The sequence below is a fragment of the Carassius auratus genome, chromosome 33, assembly GCF_003368295.1.
Source record: "Carassius auratus strain Wakin chromosome 33, ASM336829v1, whole genome shotgun sequence".
Lineage (NCBI taxonomy): Eukaryota > Metazoa > Chordata > Actinopteri > Cypriniformes > Cyprinidae > Carassius > Carassius auratus.
The window spans coordinates 414,528-437,966 of record NC_039275.1 but is presented as its reverse complement, the minus strand read 5'-3'; the positions used below and the strand labels follow the sequence as shown (position 1 = coordinate 437,966).

General features: G+C 40.9%; 3 protein-coding genes across 10 annotated transcripts in view; all 3 read right to left on the bottom strand.

Moving 5' to 3' along the window:
* LOC113052805 (fibroin heavy chain-like) overlaps positions 1 to 23,439 on the bottom strand; it is a 33,614-nt gene extending 10,175 nt beyond the window's left edge. The window contains exon 1 of the mRNA XM_026217264.1: positions 23,193 to 23,439. Coding sequence (XP_026073049.1) covers positions 23,193 to 23,277 — 85 coding nt within the window. The 5' untranslated portion in view covers positions 23,278 to 23,439. The remainder of the gene's footprint in view (positions 1 to 23,192) is intronic.
* Positions 908 to 3,582, bottom strand: LOC113052650 (fibroin heavy chain-like). Of its 6 annotated transcripts, none has more exons than XM_026217033.1 (5): positions 3,358 to 3,582; positions 2,810 to 2,947; positions 1,689 to 2,582; positions 1,330 to 1,466; positions 908 to 1,275 (listed from the first exon to the last, which is right to left on the bottom strand). In XM_026217033.1, exons 1-5 carry the CDS (start codon positions 3,440 to 3,442, stop codon positions 1,063 to 1,065), a joined length of 1,467 nt encoding a protein of 488 aa, XP_026072818.1. In that variant the 5' UTR covers positions 3,443 to 3,582; the 3' UTR covers positions 908 to 1,062. The 6 variants fall into 6 exon arrangements, with proteins under 6 accessions (XP_026072818.1, XP_026072819.1, XP_026072820.1 ...); XM_026217034.1 differs by having other exon boundaries at positions 908 to 1,262; positions 1,365 to 1,487; positions 1,710 to 2,582; XM_026217035.1 differs by lacking the exon at positions 1,330 to 1,466 and having other exon boundaries at positions 908 to 1,293; positions 1,768 to 2,582.
* LOC113052652 (mRNA decay activator protein ZFP36L3-like) lies at positions 21,121 to 22,681 on the bottom strand. 3 transcript variants are annotated; one of them, XM_026217040.1, is made up of 3 exons: positions 22,541 to 22,681; positions 21,621 to 22,315; positions 21,121 to 21,584 (listed from the first exon to the last, which is right to left on the bottom strand). In XM_026217040.1, the coding sequence occupies exons 2-3, from the start codon at positions 22,250 to 22,252 to the stop codon at positions 21,236 to 21,238; spliced, it is 981 nt and encodes a 326-aa protein (XP_026072825.1). In that variant the 5' UTR covers positions 22,253 to 22,315; positions 22,541 to 22,681; the 3' UTR covers positions 21,121 to 21,235. The 3 variants fall into 3 exon arrangements, with proteins under 3 accessions (XP_026072825.1, XP_026072824.1, XP_026072826.1); XM_026217039.1 differs by having other exon boundaries at positions 21,121 to 22,315; XM_026217041.1 differs by lacking the exon at positions 22,541 to 22,681 and having other exon boundaries at positions 21,121 to 22,092; positions 22,147 to 22,315.

Here is a 23,439-nt window from a genome sequence, read left to right as displayed (position 1 = left end):
ATAAAACAAATGCTTAGTTGTAATGTAGCACAAAGATCAAATCAGGGTCCCCAGTGTAACACCTCACTCCCTGGTCCTCATTGCAATACCTCGCACTTGCTCCGAGTGAGCCTAGGACCCGGGTCTCTGGTATGGGAGGCAGACATACTAACAAGGAGGCTACATTACTGCAGCCACTAGTATCTGTCGCCAATGAGTCTCCTGAGATTGGGGAGTGAGGTTTACCTGCACAGCACCTACTCACTGACCACAAATACACTCCCCCCCCCAAACCTCACTGCCATCCGGGTCACGGCACCAACGCAACCCCTCTCCCCCGGGTCCTCTCCACCACACCTTGCACTAAGTGGGCCTCGAATCTGGATCGCCGACATGGGAAGCGTGTGATTTGTGCAGCCCTTGTTTGTTGATCAAACAGGAAATTAGGCCCCCATATGTATTCAGAGCACTGCCAATACCATTTAGAACCAGTGGAATAATGCCCTGCAGTTAGAGCAGAGTTACATTCTGGAGAGAAAAAAAAACCCCCACATGATTCTGTTTGTGAATGCAAGGACCAATCAGGAGGTGTTCAGATGGGTCACCCACACGCTCCCTGAATTCTCTGGCAAATTTTCCTCATCAGAAACAAAGTGAAGATATGTCAAACTGTAAAATAATTTAGAGGTTATGGGCGTTTGAGTGTGCTTGAACTAGAGACTGAAGTGAATGTGTTCTTTGCTAGCTTTTGTTCAAAGTGTTACAAGTAGGTTAAGATGAAACTTTGAACCGTGTCTCCTAATACAAAAAGGTGCACCCCCCCCCATTACTGTGGTCTAGAACCACCACTGTCAGGGAGAGGACTACACAGAGCACTGATGCCCATAGGCAGTTAAAAAAAATATATACAATAAACAATCAAATGACACCAAGTCCAAGCACTTTTATTTGAGGGAAAGGAGTGCAATAATTTTAAATCCACTTTAAACAAAAGGGAAAATGCCATAAGAATAGAAAGATCTCCAGTAGGTGTCATCCAAAATTCCTATGAAAGTTCAAAGACTGTTTCCCTGACTGATCACGTCAGTGACCACTTCCCTGGCCTTGACCGATCCCCTGGCCAAATCCACTCCCTTGGCCCTGACCAAAGCCGCTTCCCTGGCCCTGACCAAAGCCGCTCCCCTGGCCCTGACCAAAGCCGCTTCCCTGGCCAAATCCACTCCCCTGGCCCTGACCAAAGCCGCTCCCCTGGCCCTGACCAAAGCCGCTCCCCTGGCCCTGACCAAAGCCGCTCCCCTGGCCAAATCCACTCCCCTGGCCAAATCCACTCCCCTGGCCAAATCCACTCCCCTGGCCCTGACCAAAGCCGCTCCCCTGGCCCTGACCGCTCCCCTGGCCCTGACCAAAGCCGCTTCCCTGGCCCTGACCAAAGCCGCTTCCCTGGCCAAATCCAGAGCCACTCCCCTGGCCCTGACCGCTCCCCTGACCAAAGCCGCTTCCCTGGCCAAATCCAGAGCCGCTCCCCTGGCCCTGACCGCTCCCCTGACCAAAGCCGCTTCCCTGGCCAAATCCAGAGCCGCTCCCCTGACCAAAGCCGCTTCCCTGGCCAAATCCAGAGCCACTTCCCTGGCCCTGACCACCCCCCTGACCAAAGCCGCTTCCCTGGCCAAATCCAGAGCCGCTTCCCTGACCCTGACCGCTCCCCTGACCAAAGCCGCTTCCCTGGCCAAATCCAGAGCCACTTCCCTGGCCCTGACCAAAGCCGCTTCCCTGGCCAAATCCACTTCCCTGGCCCTGACCAAAGCCGCTTCCCTGGCCCTGACCGCTCCCCTGACCAAATCCAGAACCGCTTCCCTGGCCCTGACCAAAGCCGCTTCCCTGGCCAAATCCACTTCCCTGGCCCTGACCGCTCCCCTGACCAAATCCAGAGCCGCTTCCCTGGCCCTGACCGCTCCCCTGGCCAAATCCACTTCCCTGGCCCTGACCAAAGCCGCTCCCCTGACCACTCCCCTGGCCAGAGCCGATTCCCTGGCCCTGACCGCTCCCCTGACCAAAGCCGCTCCCCTGACCAAAGCCAGTGCCACTTCCCTGGCCGCTCCCCTGACCAGAGCCAAAGCCGCTCCCCTGACCAAAGCCAGTGCCACTTCCCTGGCCCTGACCGCTCCCCTGACCAGAGCCAAAGCCACTCCCCTGACCAAAGCCAGTGCCACTTCCCTGGCCCTGACCGCTCCCCTGACCAGAGCCAAAGCCGCTCCCCTGACCAAAGCCAGTGCCACTTCCCTGGCCCTGACCGCTCCCCTGACCAGAGCCAAAGCCGCTCCCCTGACCAAAGCCAGTGCCACTTCCCTGGCCCTGACCGCTCCCCTGACCAGAGCCAAAGCCACTCCCCTGACCAAAGCCAGTGCCACTTCCCTGTCCCTGACCACTTCCCTGGCCCTGACCGCTCCCCTGACCAGAGCCACTCCCCTGGCCACCTGGTTCACTGCAAGCACGTCCACTGGTGGTTGGGCAACATTTCTGTGTGGAAGGACATTGGCCATCATGGTCACAGCTTTCAGCAGACAGTGGAATGTTCTTTGGTTCGGGACATTGACCTGGTTTCACTGCATGGACACAGATAGTCAGCTTTAGTTTGGACATAGACTATATGCCACATCAATATACAGCACAAAGAGCATGTTTTACCTACAAAAAAAAAATTATATTCCAAGTATACATTTTTTTAAAGCCATCCTGTGATGGAAACTACAGGGTTCAAGTCACACCTACTTGTATGAAAAAAAAAACCCAAATTGGTTCGCATTACCAGCTGACCAAACTAATAACATACCCATATATGGAGCTGTACAGTAATTTCCACAGCCATTGCTGCAGCACTTCTCATTGTTGGGACAGTTGGAGTCACTCTTACAGGAACTACTACACGATTTGTTTCCAGATGATTGGGGTGGACACTTTCCTGGCTTTGCTGTTATACAGACACATGACAAGACTCACTGAAAAAATGACTAACATTCAATTACAAAACACTACGGTCTCTGCATAACTTGAAAGCAACACATTATGGGGGTTTATTTTGAACTAGAAAAGTCAGCGGCACCAGCACTTGGTTTATTTGTGCCATGGTCAGATTTTGAACCGTGGCTAGTACAATTAGTCAGTGAAAACTACAACTTGTAAAGTTATGATTAAAGTCCACGCCTACCACAAACCTACACTCTTGCATTAGATGTTGTTCCGCATGAGAAAGGATACAATATTGAGGTTAATAACCTTTAAAAACTCATTCCTAATCCTGCATTCGAAGACTGAGCATCACTAATTTCTACATTTCTTTAGACCTTATAATTTCTTTATGAAGTAATAAGATCTTCTCACCTGTTGTTTTTCCAGCATCTGTTATACTCAAATATCCGAACAGACACAATAAAACAATCATCAAGCAACACACACGAGCAGTCATCCTCCCGACCTGTGCTCTCACAATGATCTCTGCTGGAAAAGGCACTGAACTGGTGTGTCTTCAAGAGCTTCAACAAAGCACAGAAAACTAAAACAAATAAACGTGTTGCTGTAACATCAACCACTGTAAATGGGTTTTTAAAGATCCAAGGAGATCAGGTCAACTCCAAACCTGATCAAACTCACCTGCTTGTAGCTTTCCAGTAATCTGAAAGAAAGACCTGGATTAGCTTGTTCAGGTGTGTTTGATTGGGGTTGGATGAGATGAATGCTGCGTTCAAACCATGTCATAATAATTAAATTAGCCTAATTACGAGAGGATTGTGCATTTCTCTGGCGACACTGACTACGTTTACAAGCTGTTAAAATTTGGGTTATGGTCGGGTTAAGGTCATTATTCGGGTTTCTGAAACATTCGGGATAACCCGTTTACATGCGTGAGCAGAGAGAGTTACTCCTGTATACATGGAATGTGTAAACAGTCGCCGATAACCCGATGTAAACGGCGACGCACGGTTAGCGTCTGGACGTATGGACAACATCAACTTGTTTACTTCCACTATACTGCACGCGGGGTTTTTTTATGCGCAGTCTCTACTCAAAAGACCAAGATTCCTTGCGAATAGAACATGTGCAGAACACACATTTTGATGGGGATACGCCGAAACGTGTTAACAAGACCAAATATTCGGGTTAGAAAAGGGGTACCCCAGGTATAATATCCCGGTTTTTAAAAACCGGGATATGAGCATATCCGGGTTTTTGCCGGTGTTTACATGGCCGTGCGCGACCGGGTTATTGCTAATATTCCGGTTTTGAACGGGTTATTGGCTGCATGTAAACATAGTCACTATCAACTGCGAAATTATTGACTTAAAACTTTCATTTCCTGTTTTTCTTTTTTTTTTCTTCTTCTTTTTTTTCAAATAGACCCACCTCACAAACTGTCTCTGTTTAATATTCTATCCTACAAGTTTAGGTGGATTCATCTGAATAAGTTTTTATTTTTTTTAACAAATATAAAACATGACTCTAATTTAAAAAAATTTGAGACAGGGTCGCTGGATTAGCCTACAGCTGCTGCATTATGTGTAGGAATATGATTAATTTGATCATGCTTCTAGAGCCATTCGTGAACTGGACACTGCCTCGCATGCTGTAGACCCGGGTGAGAGAGGCGATGAGGACCCGGGAGAGAGGGGTTACACTATCATGCAGACAATCTGTCACAGTTACTGAGTTCTGAGGTAGCAAATATTATTGCATGATCTAATAAACAATAATACATTCATAATGAGTCATGTTTTATGTTTTTGTTAAAAAATCTTATTCGGATGCAACAACCTAAACTTGTACAATCAAAAATTAAACAGAGACAATTATCAACCTGAAAATTAAAATGTGAAACCCAATTTCACATTGTAATTTATCTGGTTAATTATGATGGTGTAAATTCAGTTATTGTGTCTGATTTAATGCAGCACTGCACAGACCAAAGCAGTGTGTGTTGATCGGTCTTCTTTTTTTTTTATTAATCAGAACAATATATACAACAGTGATGCACAATAGTGTACAAACCATTTATTCATTAATCAACAAATTTGTGGAAATTATTTTATTAACAATGTTTTCCAAACTGGTGCAGTAGTCCTTAGGGCTCCTTAAGAAAATGGACGAAATTTGGCTTGGACCCTGACCACCTTCTTATGTATGTCAGATTTTCCCCAAAATAATAATAATAAAACATGTACATTGGAATAATACATATTAAAACCTACAATGAATGTTACTAAAAATGTTACTTGAATGTAACATTTGTTTTCCTTCTAATTGCATTTTCTATATCCACCCAAAAATCTTTGTGTAGGCAAAATTACAAAATAGATGGAAAATTTAGACTCATTTTCCATTCAACTAAAAAATGAATTATAAATTGATAAAAAAAACAATCACAGGAATAATCAATATCCAGATTAAATCTCTCTAACACTCTTTAAGCTGAATATACCATGTAACATTTTAAATACAACCTCTTTTACTTTATGAATTAAACAATATATTTCTCAAACAATCCAAGCATTACTTCAATTTATATTTCTAAATACACTGGTCCACAATATACTTTTGACCTGTATCATCACTTGTTAAAATATTCCTGTATTTATTAGTACAACAAATAATAATGTCTTGGAACATGCTGTGTTTAACATATACTGCCGCAGAAGTATCACTTCAATAAGCTTTTAAAAAATGTAAATCTTGGGGTATGGCCTCAAATACAACAGCATAGTCTTTTGGCATAACTGCCCTCTAAAAATGCTTAAATTGTGGATGTTTCGACGTGGAAAGCACTTCGGAATGGAAATATTTATATTTTATTTGTTAACAACATACTTTTCATACCTTAAAATCAGTAAATGTTATGAAATTAGAGAACTAAGCCAAAAGTAGCACTGGCGGTGTCATTTGATTTGGATGGGATCAAATTGTGAATCGTTTGAGTCAGTTCGGGAGTTCAGAGTGTGATTCATTTGAGTCAGTTTGGGAGTTCAAAGCGGGTTTGCAAATCATTTGAGTCATTTTGGGAGTTCGGAGTATGGAGCATAAATCATTTGAACCACTTTGGGAGTTCGGAGCAGGATCGCGAAGCATTTGAGTCAGTTCGGGAGTTCGGAGCGGGATCGCGAATCATTTGAGTCAGTTCGCGAGTTCGGAGCGGATTCGCGAATCATTTGTGTCAGTTTGGGAGTTCGTAGCGGGTTCGCGAATCATTTGAGTCAGTTCAGGAGTTCGATACGGGATCACAAATCATTTGTGTCAGTTCGGGAGTTCGTAGCGGGTTCGCGAATCATTTGAGTCATTTCAGGAGTTCGATACGGGATCACGAATCATTTGAGTCAGTTCGGGAGTTCGTAGCGGGTTCGCGAATCATTTGAGTCAGTTCAGGAGTTCGATACGGGATCACGAATCATTTGAGTCAGTTCGGGAGTTCGGAGCAGGTTCGTGAATCATTTGTGTCAGTTTGGGGATCGCGAATCATTTGAGTCAGTTTGGGGATCGCGAATCATTTGAGTCAGTTCGGGAGTTCGTAGCGGGATCGCGAATCATTTGAGTCAGTTTGGGGATCGCGAATTATAGCTGTATATGGATAAGCATTTTAAACTAATTTAGTAGCTAGTTCTAATTACGTTTTCCACGCGTGTTTAGGTGTGATATGTGAACTCGTATTTTTTGTTTTAATGATGTGCCTTTTAACAGTATCAAGTATATTCAAAAACTATACAAATCGTGTCTAAAAAGTACATGCATCTAGGCTAATGTAAAGTTGCATGAAGTCATACTAGTGCACTTGTGCATTTTTCGTGCGTTCTTTCACTGCATTATTCGGTGTATTCAAATGCATTTATGAATGCATATGAATGATCACAAAATTCAAGATATGAACACACTAAAAAATGTTGGGTTAAAAATAACCCAACCTGTATCCCAACTATGGTTTGGTATAGCGCCTTCCCATCTGTGGGTTATTTCAACCCAACCCATTGGGTTAAAATCCTGTTGGGTTAAAAGTTACCCAACAGTTGAGTTAATTATTTATATTAATTAACATCAGTATTTTTATTAAAAATTACTTAGTACAACCATATTTTGAAACTACTTTGTTGTAACTTAGATTTTATTTTAATATGCAAGTAACATATTAATTTACAAATATATTTAAAAATATTTTATTTAAATGTACAAGAATGTGTAAAAATACAACTGACATTTTCAAGATGTACAAATGTGTCGAACCCCCAGTTGCTCCCCGGGCGCTGGATCTATAGCTGCCCACTGCTCCAGGTGGGTGTTCACTTCTCACTGCTGTGTGTGTGCACTTGGACGGGTTAAATGCAGAGCACCAATTCTGAATATGGGTAACCACACTTGGCAAATATTACGACTTTCAAATAAAATGAACATAACATATAATAAAACAAATAATCATAAAATCAAGTAATAATAATAAAAAATATACTACTGGACCTACTGATGATCAATAAAATAAAAACTTTTTTTACTGACTACTAAATACAACGTTTTTAAGGAGGAGACAGTGTGCAGAAGAAACTATTAAAGACTCTCAAATATGAGCAGAGGGCTTTGGGTAGTAGATTTCATATACAAAGAAAAGTTTGAAACACAGATCGACTGCTTGTAGAATCGTCTTCTGTTCCATCGCCTCCCTGTTTAAAATAATAAAATCTTGGGAGGAGTTTTTGTCACCAAGCACCAGGACATGTGGATTCTGGCTTGTCTCGTGATTAAAGAACAGCACTAATTAGTGCCAACCTTAAAAGAATAAAAAAAAAAAAAAAGTTCAGTTAACATGCATTGTGATGATATTTCATTGATACACTCACTCTACAAATGAGTGAATTTAAATGAGTTAAGCTATAGCGAATTTAAATTGGTTAAAGTGATAATTCACCCAAAAAATTTTCATTTTTTTATTCAAAATATCTTCTTGGAACTATTTGTATTGTACAACGTGTGTCTTATATAAAATAAATAAAGGTGACTTGATTACACAAGGCACAGTAATTTTAAGTGTTGCTTTTACTTACAGGTTGAATGTCAATGAAGTGATGTGTACACCATTTTTTCCATTAGTCTGGTATGGTGCAGAAGGAAGGAAGGGTTTTAAAGACAATTTCTGCATGAAGGCCTTTAAATGACAAAAGTACAGAGATTTTACAGACAAGTAAAAAAAAAAGCTAAGCTTACAGTTTAAATTTTTACAGTCTTTGTGGGGATCTACTATCATTTGTACTAAGAGACAGACTAAACCAGTTTTCACCTCCTCCAGTAAATTTGGCTATATTTGCGGCTAATGTGAGTACATTTTCCCACCCTTTACCCTTTAACTGATTTGAACTTGTAGGGAGGAACAAAAGTATACTGTAAATGAAAGGAAGCTTTGTTGGACGGAATCAGCTCGATAAATGGTCCGTGCGGCTTATCTAACATTTTTATTAACTTGTCTAAACATTTTTTGCAGCTAATCTTTTAGTGTATTAATACTGGCGAGCAAACAGGACTAGCATTCATTTACAATCGATCTGATTATCTGGGGGAAACAAATGGACAAAAGGGAATTAAAACTTTTATAACGTATAAAAAAAAACAAGAATTAATGTATCAGACACATTACTTAATGTTTTGACAGTTATATACATCATACAATTATATTAATAGTTACTTACCCTTCATAATCAGGCAGGCTGCCACTGATGTCCGCGCTGAATCTCTGACTGGACCGTTAAAATTTGAACAGGAGTGAAGCGGGAAACATATTTAACCCAACAGTTGGGCTATAAATAAAAATAACCCAACGACGAAAAAAAAAAATTACCCAACAAATTTTAAGTTGAGTTAAAAAAAACAACCCAACTTGTTTTGCTGTGAATGAATGAATGGATAATAGCCTAAAGAACCTTTGTGCCAAAAGGGTTCCTTTCTTGTTGTTATAGAACCTTTTTAGCATAAAAGGTTCTTTGGAGTTGAGTAGAGCACCCTATGGTTCTATATAGAACCCCAATGAACCCTTTTCTCTAAGAGTTTGTTGTCATAACGTTCACCTTGGAGATTGAAAATGTTTCTTTTTTGAGACCCCAGGAGCCCAAATTCAGACCCAGATCAATAAAACCCACAGAAGAGGTGGGAGTACAAAGGAGGAATCTTTAGATTACCAAACTGCAGGGAGAGGAAGAGTAGATATAAGTCATGATCTGCAAGATTAACCACAATCTGATGTGATCCGACCACCTCAGAGAAAACCAGTGTTGAGCTGCTGCAAGAGCTTTTGAAGCACAGCATCTGTGATCAAAGAGTTCTCATGTGTTCTGATTGGTGGATGATGATGATGAGTGGATAAAGACCAGAGCAATCAAATAGTGAGAGAGTGATCTGCTCACCTGGTTATGTTCATGTATGTTTCGACGTGGACAGCAGTTTGGAATGGAAATATTCATATTTTGTTAACAAAATACTTTTCGTACCTTAATTTCAGTAAATGTTATGAAATTAGAGAACTAAGCCAATAGTAGCGCTGGCGGTGTCATTTGATTTGGATTGGAACTTCCAAAAAAAAAAAAAAATCAGAATAATGAGTCATGTTTTATATTTGTTAAAAAATCTTATTCGGATGCAACAACCTAAACTTGTACAATCAAAAATTAAACCGAGACAATTATCAACCTGAAAATTAAAATGTGAAACCAATTTTTATCTGGTTAATTGTGATGGTGTAAATTCAGTTACACTGAACTGTGTAACTTCAGATTGTGAATCATTTGATTCAGTTCGGGAGTTATGAGCGTGATTCATTTGAGTCAGTTTGGGAGTTCAAAGCGGGTTTGCAAATCATTTGAATCATTTTGGGAGTTCGAAGTATGGAGCGTGAATCATTTGAGTCAGTTCGGGAGTTCGGAGCGGGATCGCGAATCATTAGAGTCAGTTTTGGAGTTCAACCCGGGTTCGCGAATCATTTGAGTCATTTTGGGAGTTCGGAGTATGGAGCGTGAATCATTTGAACCAGTTTGGGAGTTCGATACTGGATCACGAATCAATTGAGTCAGTTCGGGAGTTCAGTGCGAGTTCGCGAATCATTTGTGTCAGTTCGGGAGTTCAAAGCGGGTTTGTGAATCATTTGAATAATTTCGGCAGTTCATAGCGGGATCGCGAATCAATTGAGTCAATTTGGGGATCGCGAATCATTTGAGTCAGTTCGGGAGTTCGGAGCGGGTTCGCGAATCATTTGAGTCAGTTATATAATCTATATATATATATAATCTATTCCATGCTATCTTAAAATGAATTTATTACTTAATAATCTTAATTAATTTATGCAGTAATTAATCTTACTGCACAAATAATAATAACACATCTAAATGAAAATACACCATTACAAATGTAACTTCTGTATTCAAAATCTTCAAAGTTTGTAAGCATTAACTTTAACGTTACCAACATTTTTAAAAGTAAAAGCACAAAATATTTCTTAATATTAGCTATACTGCATGTGGCATTTTACAGCTAAAATGTTGAAGTTTAGCTGTTTTAACTACTGTAATCATTAAAAATGTAGCAACGCGAATATCACTTCCTAATATCATCCCTAGCAAGTAACTCTTTCTCCTCTCATGCTCCATTACTGTATTTTCCAGACTAAAGTCGCACTTTTTTTTTTTTATAGTTTGGCTGGTCCTGCAACTTATAGTCAGGTGGTATCTTGAGATACTAGAAAAAGGAAACACAGAGGAGCCAAAAGTTCTCAATGGTTCTCAACTTTATTAAGGACCCATTGCAGCATTTAGACATACACACCAGAAAAGTGACAGGTGTATAGAGCAAAACAGACAATTATATTTTACTGTAAAATGTGACAAGACTGCTAAATCGACATTGAAAACATCCAAAGCCGGGCTTATAACAGCAAAAGAGGAACTCCCATTCACAAAATTCAATCACAAATAATACTTCAGATGAAAAATAAGGAGCTAAATGTTAACCACTCTTGTTTCCATATAACTAGAAACCATTCTCTGTTATCCGTATTACCCTGAAAATTACTCCCATATCTTCGAAACCATACATGGCTACTCCCACTACCTTCTAATCATTTGAATTGCCCAAACCTTGTTATATTTTGGGTGAAATGCACATTTTGTCCTTTAAACTATATATATAAAAAAGAAAAACATCACCAGCTGCTAAATTAATTCACTGGATGGCATTATAACCAATCACACGCGATTTTGTTGATCTTATGAATACAAGGACCAATCAGTAAAAAGATTTATATGTTCAAAGTTAATAGATTACACTATTAGGCTTCTTTGCCCATTGTGAATTATAGATCAACTAACAATCAATAAAGGTGCGAAATGCATTTACTTTCACAGATTTCAGAATTAAGATGTTTTGGGAATATGTCAAAAAAAAGAAAAAAAAAATAGACACCACTACAGAATTTGTCATAGTTTGACTGGTTATAATGGGACTTTAATGGACACTGCAATGGACCCTGTTGGTCTCTACTGGTAATTGGTTGCCTTCTATTTATTAAACCAATAAACCCTAATGGAATATGTCCCAAAATCAGTACATTGAGAGCGGAACAGTGTGATTTTTACTGAAGCTAGGATTTTCTGAAGGTCTGTGATTTGTCAATAAAAATGCTAAGAAACTGAAAAGTTATAGCAAAAATTTTATTTGTGCTTTGAAGTGATCAAAATCCACAGCTTTACTATAGAGAGACGCTGCACAGACCGGCGCGTAGATTACGCGGGGGACGAGTTTTAATATCACAGAAATTTGTCCCCCTCACTTTTTCAGTCAAATGTGTTTGCATTGATGTTTTCAAGAGCTGGTGTGAATAAATATAGATTTAAACTCAAAGAGACAGGATAGTCTGTGCATGAACTGATATTTTATCCGGACCCAGAAGGTGAGATGAACATCACGGATCACTAAACACTCATGCAGTGTGTGTTTCATTCATACTCGATGCCAGAGGAGCTCTCCCGCAGAAAGACATACCAGGAAATTCCTAATATGGACAAAAGCATCCAGCCATCGCTGTATGAAAACAGTTGTTTTCACAGAAAAAGTAAAAATTTTGGAAACACAAAAGACATTACACATACGATTAAGCCAATAATATGGTTTAAGTCATCTCTTACAGGTAATAAATAAAAGTATATGAACAATGCAGTGCTAATTGACAGCATTTATTACAGCATTTATCGCTCCATGTGACTAGTAAGACAATTCTCAAATAACCATTATAATGAGTTTTGTTCTAACCGCTTAAATGCTAAAGGTACTTGCGCTGTAAAACCTATTAAGACTGTGTCTGTTCCCCGAATAGTGAGGTCAAAATATAAATATAGTGTAGGATCTAGAAAAAATCTTATCGTAATTAAACCAGAAAAATGTAAAGTAAATGAACAAAAACAATTTTTAAAGTTTGGGCTCATAAATATTAGATCACTCGCACCAAAAGCAGTTATTGTAAATGAAATGATCACAGATAATAGTTTTGATTTACTCTGCTTGACTGAAACCTGGCTAAAACCAAATGATTATTTTGGTCTAAATGAGTCTACTCCACCAAACTACTGTTATAAGCATGAGCCCCGTCAGACTGATCAACAATATATAGTGATATTCTCAATGTTACCCAGAAAACAGGATACAGGTTTAACTCTTTTGAAATACTTCTGCTAAATGTTACTCTGTCAGACACGCAAAAGAAATCTAATGTATCTCTTGCTCTGGCTACTGTGTATAGACCACCAGGGCCGTATACAGAATTCCTGAAAGAATTTGCAGATTTCCTCTCAGACCTTCTAGTTACAGTTGATAAGGCGCTAATCATGGGAGATTTTAATATTCACGTTGATAATGCAAATGATACATTAGGACTTGCGTTTACTGACCTAATAAACTCCTTTGGAGTCAAGCAAAATGTCACCGGGCCCACTCATCGTTTTAATCATACACTAGATTTAATTATATCGCATGGAATCGATCTTACTGCTATAGATATTGTACCTCAAAGTGATGATATTACAGACCATTCCCTTGTATCGTGCATGCTGCGTATAACTGATATTAACTATATGTCGCAGCGATACCGTCTGGGCAGAACTATTGTTCCAGTCACCAAAGAAAGATTCGCAAATAATCTGCCTGATCTATCTCAACTGCTATTTGTACCCAAAAATACACACGAATTAGACAAAATGACTGACAACATGGGCACTATTTTCTCTAATACATTAGAAGCTGTTGCCCCAATCAAATTGAAAAAAGTTAGAGAAAAACGTACTGTACCATGGTATAACAGTAATACTCACTCTCTCAAGAAATTAACTCGTAGTCTTGAACGCAAATGGAGAAAAACTAACTTAGAAGTTTTTAGAATTGCATGGAAAAACAGTATGTCCAGCTATAGACAGGCTCTAAAAACTGCTAGGGCAGAGCATATACACAAACTCATTGAAAATAACCAAAACAATCCTAGGTTTTTATTTAGCACAGTGGCTAAGTTAACAAATTACCAGATGCCACCTGATTCAAATATTCCACCAACGTTAAATAGTAATGACTTTATGAATTTCTTCACTGATAAAATAGATAACATTAGAAATACAATAGCGAATGTAGATTCTACAGCGTCTAACACTTCAGTTTCATCCATCGCACCCAAAGATAAACTGCAGTGCTTTACAACCATAGGACAGGAAGAGCTAAATAAACTTATCACTGTATCTAAACCAACAACATGTTTATTAGATCCTGTACCCTCAAAATAACTGAAAGAGCTGTTACCTGTAGCAGAAGAAACGCTTCTCAATATCATAAACTCGTCGTTAACTTTAGGACACGTCCCAAAACCATTCAAGCTGGCGGTTATCAAGCCTCTTATTAAGAAACCAAAACTAGATCCTAGTGTACTGGCAAATTATAGGCCTATTTCAAATCTTCCATTTATGTCAAAAATTTTAGAGAAAGTTGTGTCTGCTCAATTGAGCACCTTCCTGCATAAAAATGATATGTATGAAGAATTTCAGTCAGGTTTTAGGCCCCACCATAGCACAGAAACTGCACTTGTTAAAATTACAAATGACCTGCTCCTTGCGTCAGACCAAGGCTGCATCTCATTTCTAGTCTTACTTGATCTTAGTGCTGCGTTCGTCACCATAGATCATGACATACTCATAGATCGATTACAAAACTATACAGGTATTCAAGGGCAGGCTCTAAGATGGTTTAGATCCTACCTGTCCGATCGCTACCATTTTGTTTACTTAAATGGGGAGTCATCTCATTTATCATCAGTAAAATATGGAGTGCCACAAGGATCCGTCCTAGGTCCCCTTCTATTTTCAATATATATGTTGCCCCTTGGTAATATTATTAGAAAATACGGAATTAGCTTCCACTGTTATGCGGATGATACTCAGCTATATATCTCAACGAGACTAGATGAAACTTCCCAATTATCTAAGCTAACAGAGTGTGTTAAAAATGTAAAAGATTGGATGACACACAATTTTCTCCAATTAAATTTGGATAAGACAGAGATACTAATTATTGGACCAAAAAACACTACACAGAATCTTGTAGATTACAATCTGCAACTAGACGGATGTACTGTTACTTCCTCTACAGTCAGAAATCTGGGTGTTATATTAGACAGCAACTTGTCTTTTGAAAATCATATTTCCAATGTTACAAAAACTGCATTCTTCCATCTTAGAAACATTGCCAAGCTACGAAACATGTTATCTGTTTCTGATGCAGAAAAGCTAGTTCATGCATTCATGACCTCTAGACTGGACTATTGTAATGCACTTCTAGGTGGTTGTCCTGCTTCTTCAATAAACAAGCTACAGGTCGTCCAAAATGCAGCAGCTAGAGTCCTTATGAGGTCAAGAAAATATGATCATATTACCCCAATTTTACAGTCTCTGCACTGGCTACCTATTAAGTTCCATATCAGTTACAAATTATCATTACTTACCTATAAGGCCCTAAATGGTTTAGCTCCAGCGTACCTAACTAGCCTTCTACCACGTTACAACCCATCACGCACCCTAAGGTCACAAAACGCTGGACTTTTGGTCGTTCCTAGGATAGCAAAGTCCACTAAAGGAGGTAGAGCTTTCTCACATTTGGCTCCCAAACTCTGGAATAGCCTTCCTGATAATGTTCGGGGTTCAGACACCCTCTCTCTGTTTAAATCTAGATTAAAAACACATCTCTTTCGCCAAGCATTCGAATAATGTATCTTTTTAATTGTGAGTGTAGTTGCATCTGTTCAAAGTTGCATTTTTATTCATTAGCTCGGGTTAAACTAATTTTACTTTGTTGGATCAGCAGCTATGCAAATGATGTCTGTATTTTGTTTCTATGTTTCGCCACGGGATTTACATCCCGTGGTAACTAGGATTTAAACAAGCTCCAGTCTGGATCCAGAACACCTGAGAAGAGATGATGCTGACCCTCAGAGGACCCCAGATGATGCTAACCTTGAATCAACAAACAGAACTAACAATTATTGCTAAATGTGTGACTGAATCATATAATAACTTAATTAATAATATTGATAGTTCATCGTCTAGCTGACTACGTCTTGTTTTATTATTATTATTTTTTTTTCTAAAAACCTGTCAAATGTGCACAAACTACTAGCTACTACTAAATATTGTAGAAACATAATTTTCTGTAAAGTTGCTTTGTAACGATTTATTTTGTAAAAAGCGCTATACAAATAAACTTGAATTGAATTGAATTACATTCTAGAAACTATTCTACCTTATTACGTGATAAAAGGTTAGTATACAAAAATCATTATTATTTTTTTTTTGTCCAGCAATTATAGATTTCTAAGCTAATTAAAAGCTAGAAATTAGAGAAAATTTAAGTTGACTATAGTATACACCACCAGCCAAAAGTTTTTGAACAGTAAGACTGTTAATGTACATTAAATAAGTCTCTTCTGTTCACCAAGCCTGCATTTATTTGATCCAAAGTACAGCAAAACAGTAAAATTTAGTTTTGTTTTCTATTTGAATATATTTTGAAATCAGAAATTTTAGCACCATTACTCCAGTCAAATGATCCTTCAGAAATAATTTCATATTCTGATTTGCTGCGAACCTCCTTTGTGAAACGGGCCCCAGGTCTTCAGGAAGAACAAAAGAAAAGCACCAGGCCCAGATGGCATAACACCTGTGCTGACCAGCTGGCCCCAATCTTTTCACAGATCTTCAACCAATCTGGAGTTGTGTGAAATGCCTTCCTGCTTCAAACACTCCACCATCATCCCCGTTCCAAAGAAACCCAAGATAACAGGACTTAACCACTACAGACATGCGGCTCTAATGTCTGTTATCATGGAGTGGTTTGAAAAACTGATTCTGGTTTATCTGAAGGAAATCACTGGACCCCCTGCAGTTTGCTAATGGAGCAACCAGGTCCACGGATTATGCAATCAACATGGGATTGCACTTCATCCTACAACATCTGGACAAAACAGGGACTTATGTGAGGATCCTGTTTGTGGACTTTAGCTCGGCTTTCAACACCATCATCCCAACAGATCTCCAGACCAAACTGACCCAGCTCTCTGTTCCTAGCTCTATCTGTCGGTGGATCACCAGCTTTCTGACAAATAGGCAACAGTTAGTGAGACTGGGAAAATTCATGTCAAACAGCTGCTCCACCAACACTGGTGCCCCTCAGGGATGTGTTCTCTCCCCTCTGCTCTTCTCCCTTTACACCAACGACTGCACCTCTAAAGACCCCTCTGTCAAGCTCCTGAAGTTTGCAGATGACGCTACAGTCATCGGCCTCATCCAGGACGGTGATGAGTCTGCTTACTGACAAGAGGTTGAGCAGCTGGCTGTCTGGTGCAGCCTTAACATCCTGGAGCTGAACACTTTTAAAACCGTGGAGATTATCATGGACTTCAGAAGAAAAAATGGCTGCCCACCATCTTTCAGGACCAGATGTGGGACAATCACATTGACTCCATTGTTAAAAAGGCCCAACAAAGGTTGTACTTCCTTCACCAGCTGATGAAGTTTAACCTGCCACAGGAGCTGCTGAAACAGTTCTACTCAGCCGTCGTTGAGTCTGTCCTGTGTACTTCAATAACTGTCTGGTTTGGTTCAGCTAGAAAATCAGACATCAGAAGATTACAGAGAATGGTTCGGACTGCTAAAAGGATTATTGGTGCTCCCCTGCCCACCCTTCAAGAACTGTATACATCCAGAGTGAGCAAAAGGGCTCAGAAAATCACTCTGGATCCATCATATTCAAGTTACCTCATCTTTGAACTTTTGCCTCTGTCTGGCGCTTCAGAGCCACAAATACCAGGACAGTCAGGCACAAGAACGGTTTCTTCCCCCAGTCACTCTACCTCATTACATCTAATCATTAAGCAGATGCTTTTATACAAAGTGACTTACAAGTGAGAGCAATAGAAGCAATCAGATCAACAAGAGAACAACAACAGTATACAAGTGCCATTTTAAAGAACGCATAGCCAGGTTTTTTTTTTTAATATGTAAGACAAGAAAAGTGCTAGTATTAGTTGGTTAAGTGCTGGCGAAAAAGAGGAGTCTATAGGTGTTTCTTGAAAATGAGTAGACACTCAGCTGTTCAATTTGAGATTGGGAGGTCATTCCATCAGCTGGGCACAGTCCAGGAAAAGGTCAGTGAGAGTGATTTTGCCCACCTTTCTGAGGGTGAACAGGAGAATCGGGTGATTAACGGTGTCAAAAGCAGCAGACAGGTCCAGTAAGATGAGTATTGAGGATTTTGAAGCTGCTCTTGCCAGTTGCAGGGCTTCAGTAACTGAGATCAGGGCAGTCTCAGTCAAGTGGCCGCTTTTGAAGCCAGCTTGGTTGCGGTCCAGGAGGTTGTTCTGTACAAGAAACAAAGAGAGCTGGTTGAACACAGTTCAACCCAGTGTCTTTGCAATGATCAGTAGTTTTCTAGAAGTGCTGGATTTAGAGATGGTTTCTTAAGCATTGGGATTACCCAAGCCTGCTTAAATGCTGAGGGAAATGTTCCAGATTGAAGAGAGGAGTTGATAATGTAAGTGAATGTATGACTGAAGAAGAGAACGCTTGAAGGAAGGGGTAATAAGATATATTAATAGGATGATTGGACAGGATAAGTTTGGAAATGTCTATCTCAGAGTAGAGAGAAGGAGGAGAGAGAGTGTGCATTGGTCATTGTGAAGTTATCCTCAGTCTGCGATGTGTAGAATTGGTCACCGATGGTTGTAGTCTTATTTGTGAAGAAAACTGCAAAGTCATCAGCTGTTAGAGTCAATTGAGGAGGAGGAGGTGGAGGCAGGTTAAGAAGAGAAAGTTTGGAAGAGTGTCCGAGCATCACAACAGTTGTTAATTTTGTGGTAGTACGATGTTTTAGCAGTGAAGACATTTTCAGAGAAGGAAGAGAGGAGAGACTGATACACACTGAGGTCAGTAGGGTTTCTTGATTTATTCCATTTCCTCTTTGCAGCCCTGAGTTTAGAGCGATGTTCACTGAAAACCTCGGACAGCCGGGTGCAGATGGGGTGGATTGTGCTGGTCTAGATGACAGTGGGCAAAAGTTTTTGAGCAATAGGTAAGAGTGGAAATGGAAATCTCAGTAGCTCTGCTACTACATTAATTTCAAAATGACAATATATATACAGCTATGATCAGCTGTTCCTTCATCTTGGCTGAGCTTTCAACGTTGTTATGGGAAAGGATGAAACTGATTGGTTAGTTCTTGTCACATGACCCATGGTGCGCTTGCGGCATTCTGAAAAGTTGAGATGTTTTTAACTCGATGCAGTGCGGACGCGCCAGGGAAAAATGGGCACGTCACACCGTGTGCGCATCGCAACCACGTCGCTTCCATTATAAGCACGCATACCGCGCGCCTACATTGGAAATAACGAACTTAAGCGATCAAAAGACGCGATATGTGAACGGCCCCTAAAGACTGCGGTCTTCTACAGTACTTCAAATATGCCGTGGAGAATCACAGAAAGTGACCGAATTCAAAAACATTGTTGCGGCATCTCTCAAGCAACGAATAAACACCGCTAACTTGGAGAATGCACTGAAAACTCCTCTTCTCGCGTCTGCCCTAGACCCTCGGCACAAACATCTCAGGTTTCTTGATGAAAACATGAGAGAAGAAAAAAAACCTTTTTGGGACATTATCAGAACATTTTCCTTGATGCGAGTGGTGCGTCACCAACGATGAAGAGAATGTAATGCTCACTCGTCGGAAAAGGCTGAGCCAGTTCTTCAGCCAAGACGAATGGGAACAGTTCTTGCTGGGGCCATGTATTCCACCAGATGAGGATCCCATTCAGTGTTGAAACGAAAACATGAAGCGCTTCACAAAACGTATTCGCTTAGCACACCGTTATTTATGAGTCCCGACAACGTCTGTGCCATCAGGGCGCGTTTTCTTCTCGGCTGGCCTTATTGATAACAGACTAAGGAGCAGACTCCGAATTTCTTAACAAGAACATGTAAAACAATAGAAAAAAAAAAAAAAAAGATTTGCTGACAGTTTTAAAGTTTCAAAGTTAAGTGTAGGCTACGTTCTACAATAGCCTAATTGCTGCAGGCTGCTTTACGTTTTTTCTTTGTTCAAATGTTTTTTTTGTTTTTTTTTTTGCTTTTAATCTGTCCTTTTGTTTGTTTGCACGCATTGTTAAAGGTTTTCAGCTACAAAACACGATGTGTAATGTTCAAGCTTATTGTGTGTAAACTTGTTAAAAATGACGGAAACAATAAATGTTGCTGTAAAGTCTGTCTCATTAAACTTAATTTAAATAAACGAATATTCGAACATTCGTTTTTATGTGAGCTCAAATATTCAAATGTGATATTTGCAGAAAACGCCCATCCCTAGTATTTACCAGGGTAAGACACACAGTAATTAAACCAAACTTTCCAAGCAACGACAACCACGCAGTAGTCTAATGAGTAAACGAGGCAAAACACTTAAAAACTGCTGTCCTTATGTTGCTTGACTGTTTCCATGAACAGTCATATGTTCCCCACTTATGCAATAAAAACATATCCTTATATTTGTAGCCCTTCCATCGTAGTACATCCCTGCCTCTTACTCAATCCTATTCCATTATCATTTATAGCACAATTGTTTATACAAATTTTTTTTGTCTGTGTGCACTGGAAGCTTGTGTCACTAAAACAAATTTGTTGTATGCATAAGCATACTTGGCAATAAAGCTCTTTCTGATCATAACATAAAATTCTAATCCAGGTTTTAAATTTCAAATATACATTTTGTAATTTCTTCCCAAAAGTAAGCAGTAAATCCAATCTCAATTCAATAAACCCATTGAATCAATATGAAAGTCACTTCATATTTAAACTGATGAAAACACACATAGTAAGTCGATCCAAATCCAACAGCCTCTAAACTTGGTCAATAATAATCTTAATAATAATGACAATAGGCCAAGTATGGTGACCCATGCTCAGAATTCATGCTTTAACCCATCCAAAGTGCACACAAAAAGAGCAGTGAACACACACATACACCGTGAACACACACACGGAGAAGTGGGCAGCCATTTATGCTGCAGACCCCGGGGAGCAGTTGGGGGTTCAATGCCTTGCTCAAAAGACACCTAAATTGTGTTCTTGCCGACCCGAGATTCAAACCCACAACCCTAGGGTTAGGAGTCAAACTCTAACCACTAGGCCACAACTCCCCCCTTATATAGGCACTGGGCTTTAAATACACACAATCAATCATCACTTCCTAAATAAATCCAACAGTTCATTTTGTTAAATGCACATGACAATCATGCGATTTATCATGCAACCCTTGTTTGTTGATCTCCAAGCAGATGAGGAAATTAGGATTCCATATATTCAGAGCACCACCAATACAGTATAGATTGCGTGGAATGGTGCACTGTGATTGGTTGAGTGGCTATCACAAAGTAGGTTAGAGTGAAATGTAAAACTGTGCCCCTTAAAAGCACAAGTGCACCCCCCTTTATTGTGGTCTAGATCCACCACTGTCAGGTAGAGGAACCATAAGTGTGAGTACATCCAAATGATAACACCAAACTCTTCAAGCATTTATTTTTATTTGAGGGTAGGAGGGAGATGGCAACAGTTCTAGACAAGGGAAAAATGCCATAAAGCACTGAACGGAAAGGTCTCCAGTAGGAGTCATCCAAAATTCATACGAAAGTTTCAAGACAATTTCCCTGACTGATCACTTCAGTGACCCTTTCCTTGCCCACTTCCCAGTCCCTGACCACTCCCCTGTCCATAGCCAGAGCCACGGCCAACTCCCTGGCCAAAGCCACTTCCCTGGCCATACCCAACTCCCTGGCCCTGTCCATAGCCACTTCCCTGGCCGCTCCCCTGGCCATGGCCAACTCCCTGGCCCAAGCCGCTTCCCTGGCCGCTCCCCTGGCCATAGCCAACTCCCTGGCCCTGGCCAAAGCCACTTCCCTGGCCGCTCCCCTGGCCATAGCCAACTCCCTGGCCCTGGCCAAAGCCACTTCCCTGGCCGCTCCCCTGGCCCTGGCCAAAGCCACTTCCCTGGCCGCTCCCTTGGCCATAGCCAACTCCCTGGCCCTGGCCAAAGCCACTTCCCTGGCCGCTCCCCTGGCCATAGCCAACTCCCTGGCCGCTCCCCTGGCCATAGCCAACTCCCTGGCCGCTCCCCTGGCCATAGCCAACTCCCTGGCCCTGTCCATAGCCGCTACCCTGGCCATAGCCAACTCCCTGGCCGCTCCCCTGGCCATAGCCAACTCCCTGGCCCAAGCCACTCCCCTGACCACTCCCCTGGCCATAGCCAAAGCCACTTCCTTGGCCACTCCCTTGACCCTGGCCAAACCCGCTTCCCTGGCCATAGCCGCTCCCCTGGCCACTACCCTGACCATAGCCGCTCCCTTGACCATAGCCGCTTCCCTGGCCGCTCCCTTGACCCTGGCCAAACCCGCTTCCCTGACCATAGCCGCTCCCCTGGCCACTACCCTGACCATAGCCAAGGCCACTTCCCTGGCCGCTCCCTTGACCCTGGCCACTTCCCTGGCCGCTCCCCTGACCCTGGCCGCTCCCCTGACCCTGGCCGCTCCCCTGACCCTGGCCGCTCCCCTGACCCTGGCCGCTCCCCTGACCCTGGGGTTCACTGCATGCATTGACACTGGTGGTTGGGCAACATTTCTGTGTGGCAGGACACTGGCCATCTTGGACACAGATTTCAGGAGATAGTGTAATGTCCCTTGGGTCGGGACATTGACCTGGCTTCACTGCAGGGACAAAGTTAGCCAGTTTTAGTTTGTGCTATGGACTATGACACACCAATAAACAGAATGAAACAATGTATTAACAGCAACAAACCTTTACCTACAAAAATTAATTATATTCAAAGTATACTTTTGTAAAGCCATCCTGTGAGTAAAACAGGGTTCAGTTCACACCTACTTTATTAGAGCAAGAAAGTAAAAAGCCACTTTTCACTAACAACAACATACCTATATATGGAGCTGTACAGTAACTTCCACAGTCATTGCTGCAGCACTTCTCATTGTTGGGGCAGTTGGAGTCATTCTCACAGGGACTCCGGTTACACGATCTAATTCTAGATGATTGGGGTGGACACTTTCCTGGCTTTACTATTATACAGACATAAGAGCCACTGAATGATTAACATTTCCACTCATTTTAATTACAAAACACTTCAGTCTCTGCTTAACTTGTTGACGATGCATTGTGGTTTTGCTTTTCTAAAGAGAAAGACAGCAAGCATCTTTGTGCTATTGTCAGATTTTGTTACCTCTCATTAAAACTAATGACTAATACAACAGTCAACATACACTACTTGTGTAGTAATCATTAGTGTCTACACCTGCCACAAACCTAGCCTTACAGTAATGTAAATGCAGTAATGGTTATATCCATGGTTGAATCTAAAAGGGCTAAAAACACATACACCTTAGATGGTTTTACGAAAATCTACCCCACAGTGCAGATACACCAGGGATTGTTGTTCAGCAGGAGAAACGAAGTACATAATATTGGGGTTAATAACCTTTTAAAACCCATTCCTAATCCTGCATTCAAAGACTGAGCATCACTTATTTTTACATTTCTCTATGCCATGTAATAGCCAACAGATCTTCTCACCTGTTGTTTTTCCAGCATCTGTTATGCTCAAGTATCCAAACAGACACAATAGAACAACAATCAAGCAACACACATGAGCTGTCATCCTCCCGGTCTGTCAACTCACAATGATCTCTGATGGAAAATGCACTGAACTGGTGTGTCTTCAAGAGCTAATAGCAAAATACAAAACAACTAAAACAAATAAACGTGTTGCTGTAACATCAACCACTGTAAAAAGGGGTTTTAAAGATACGAGGAGATCAGG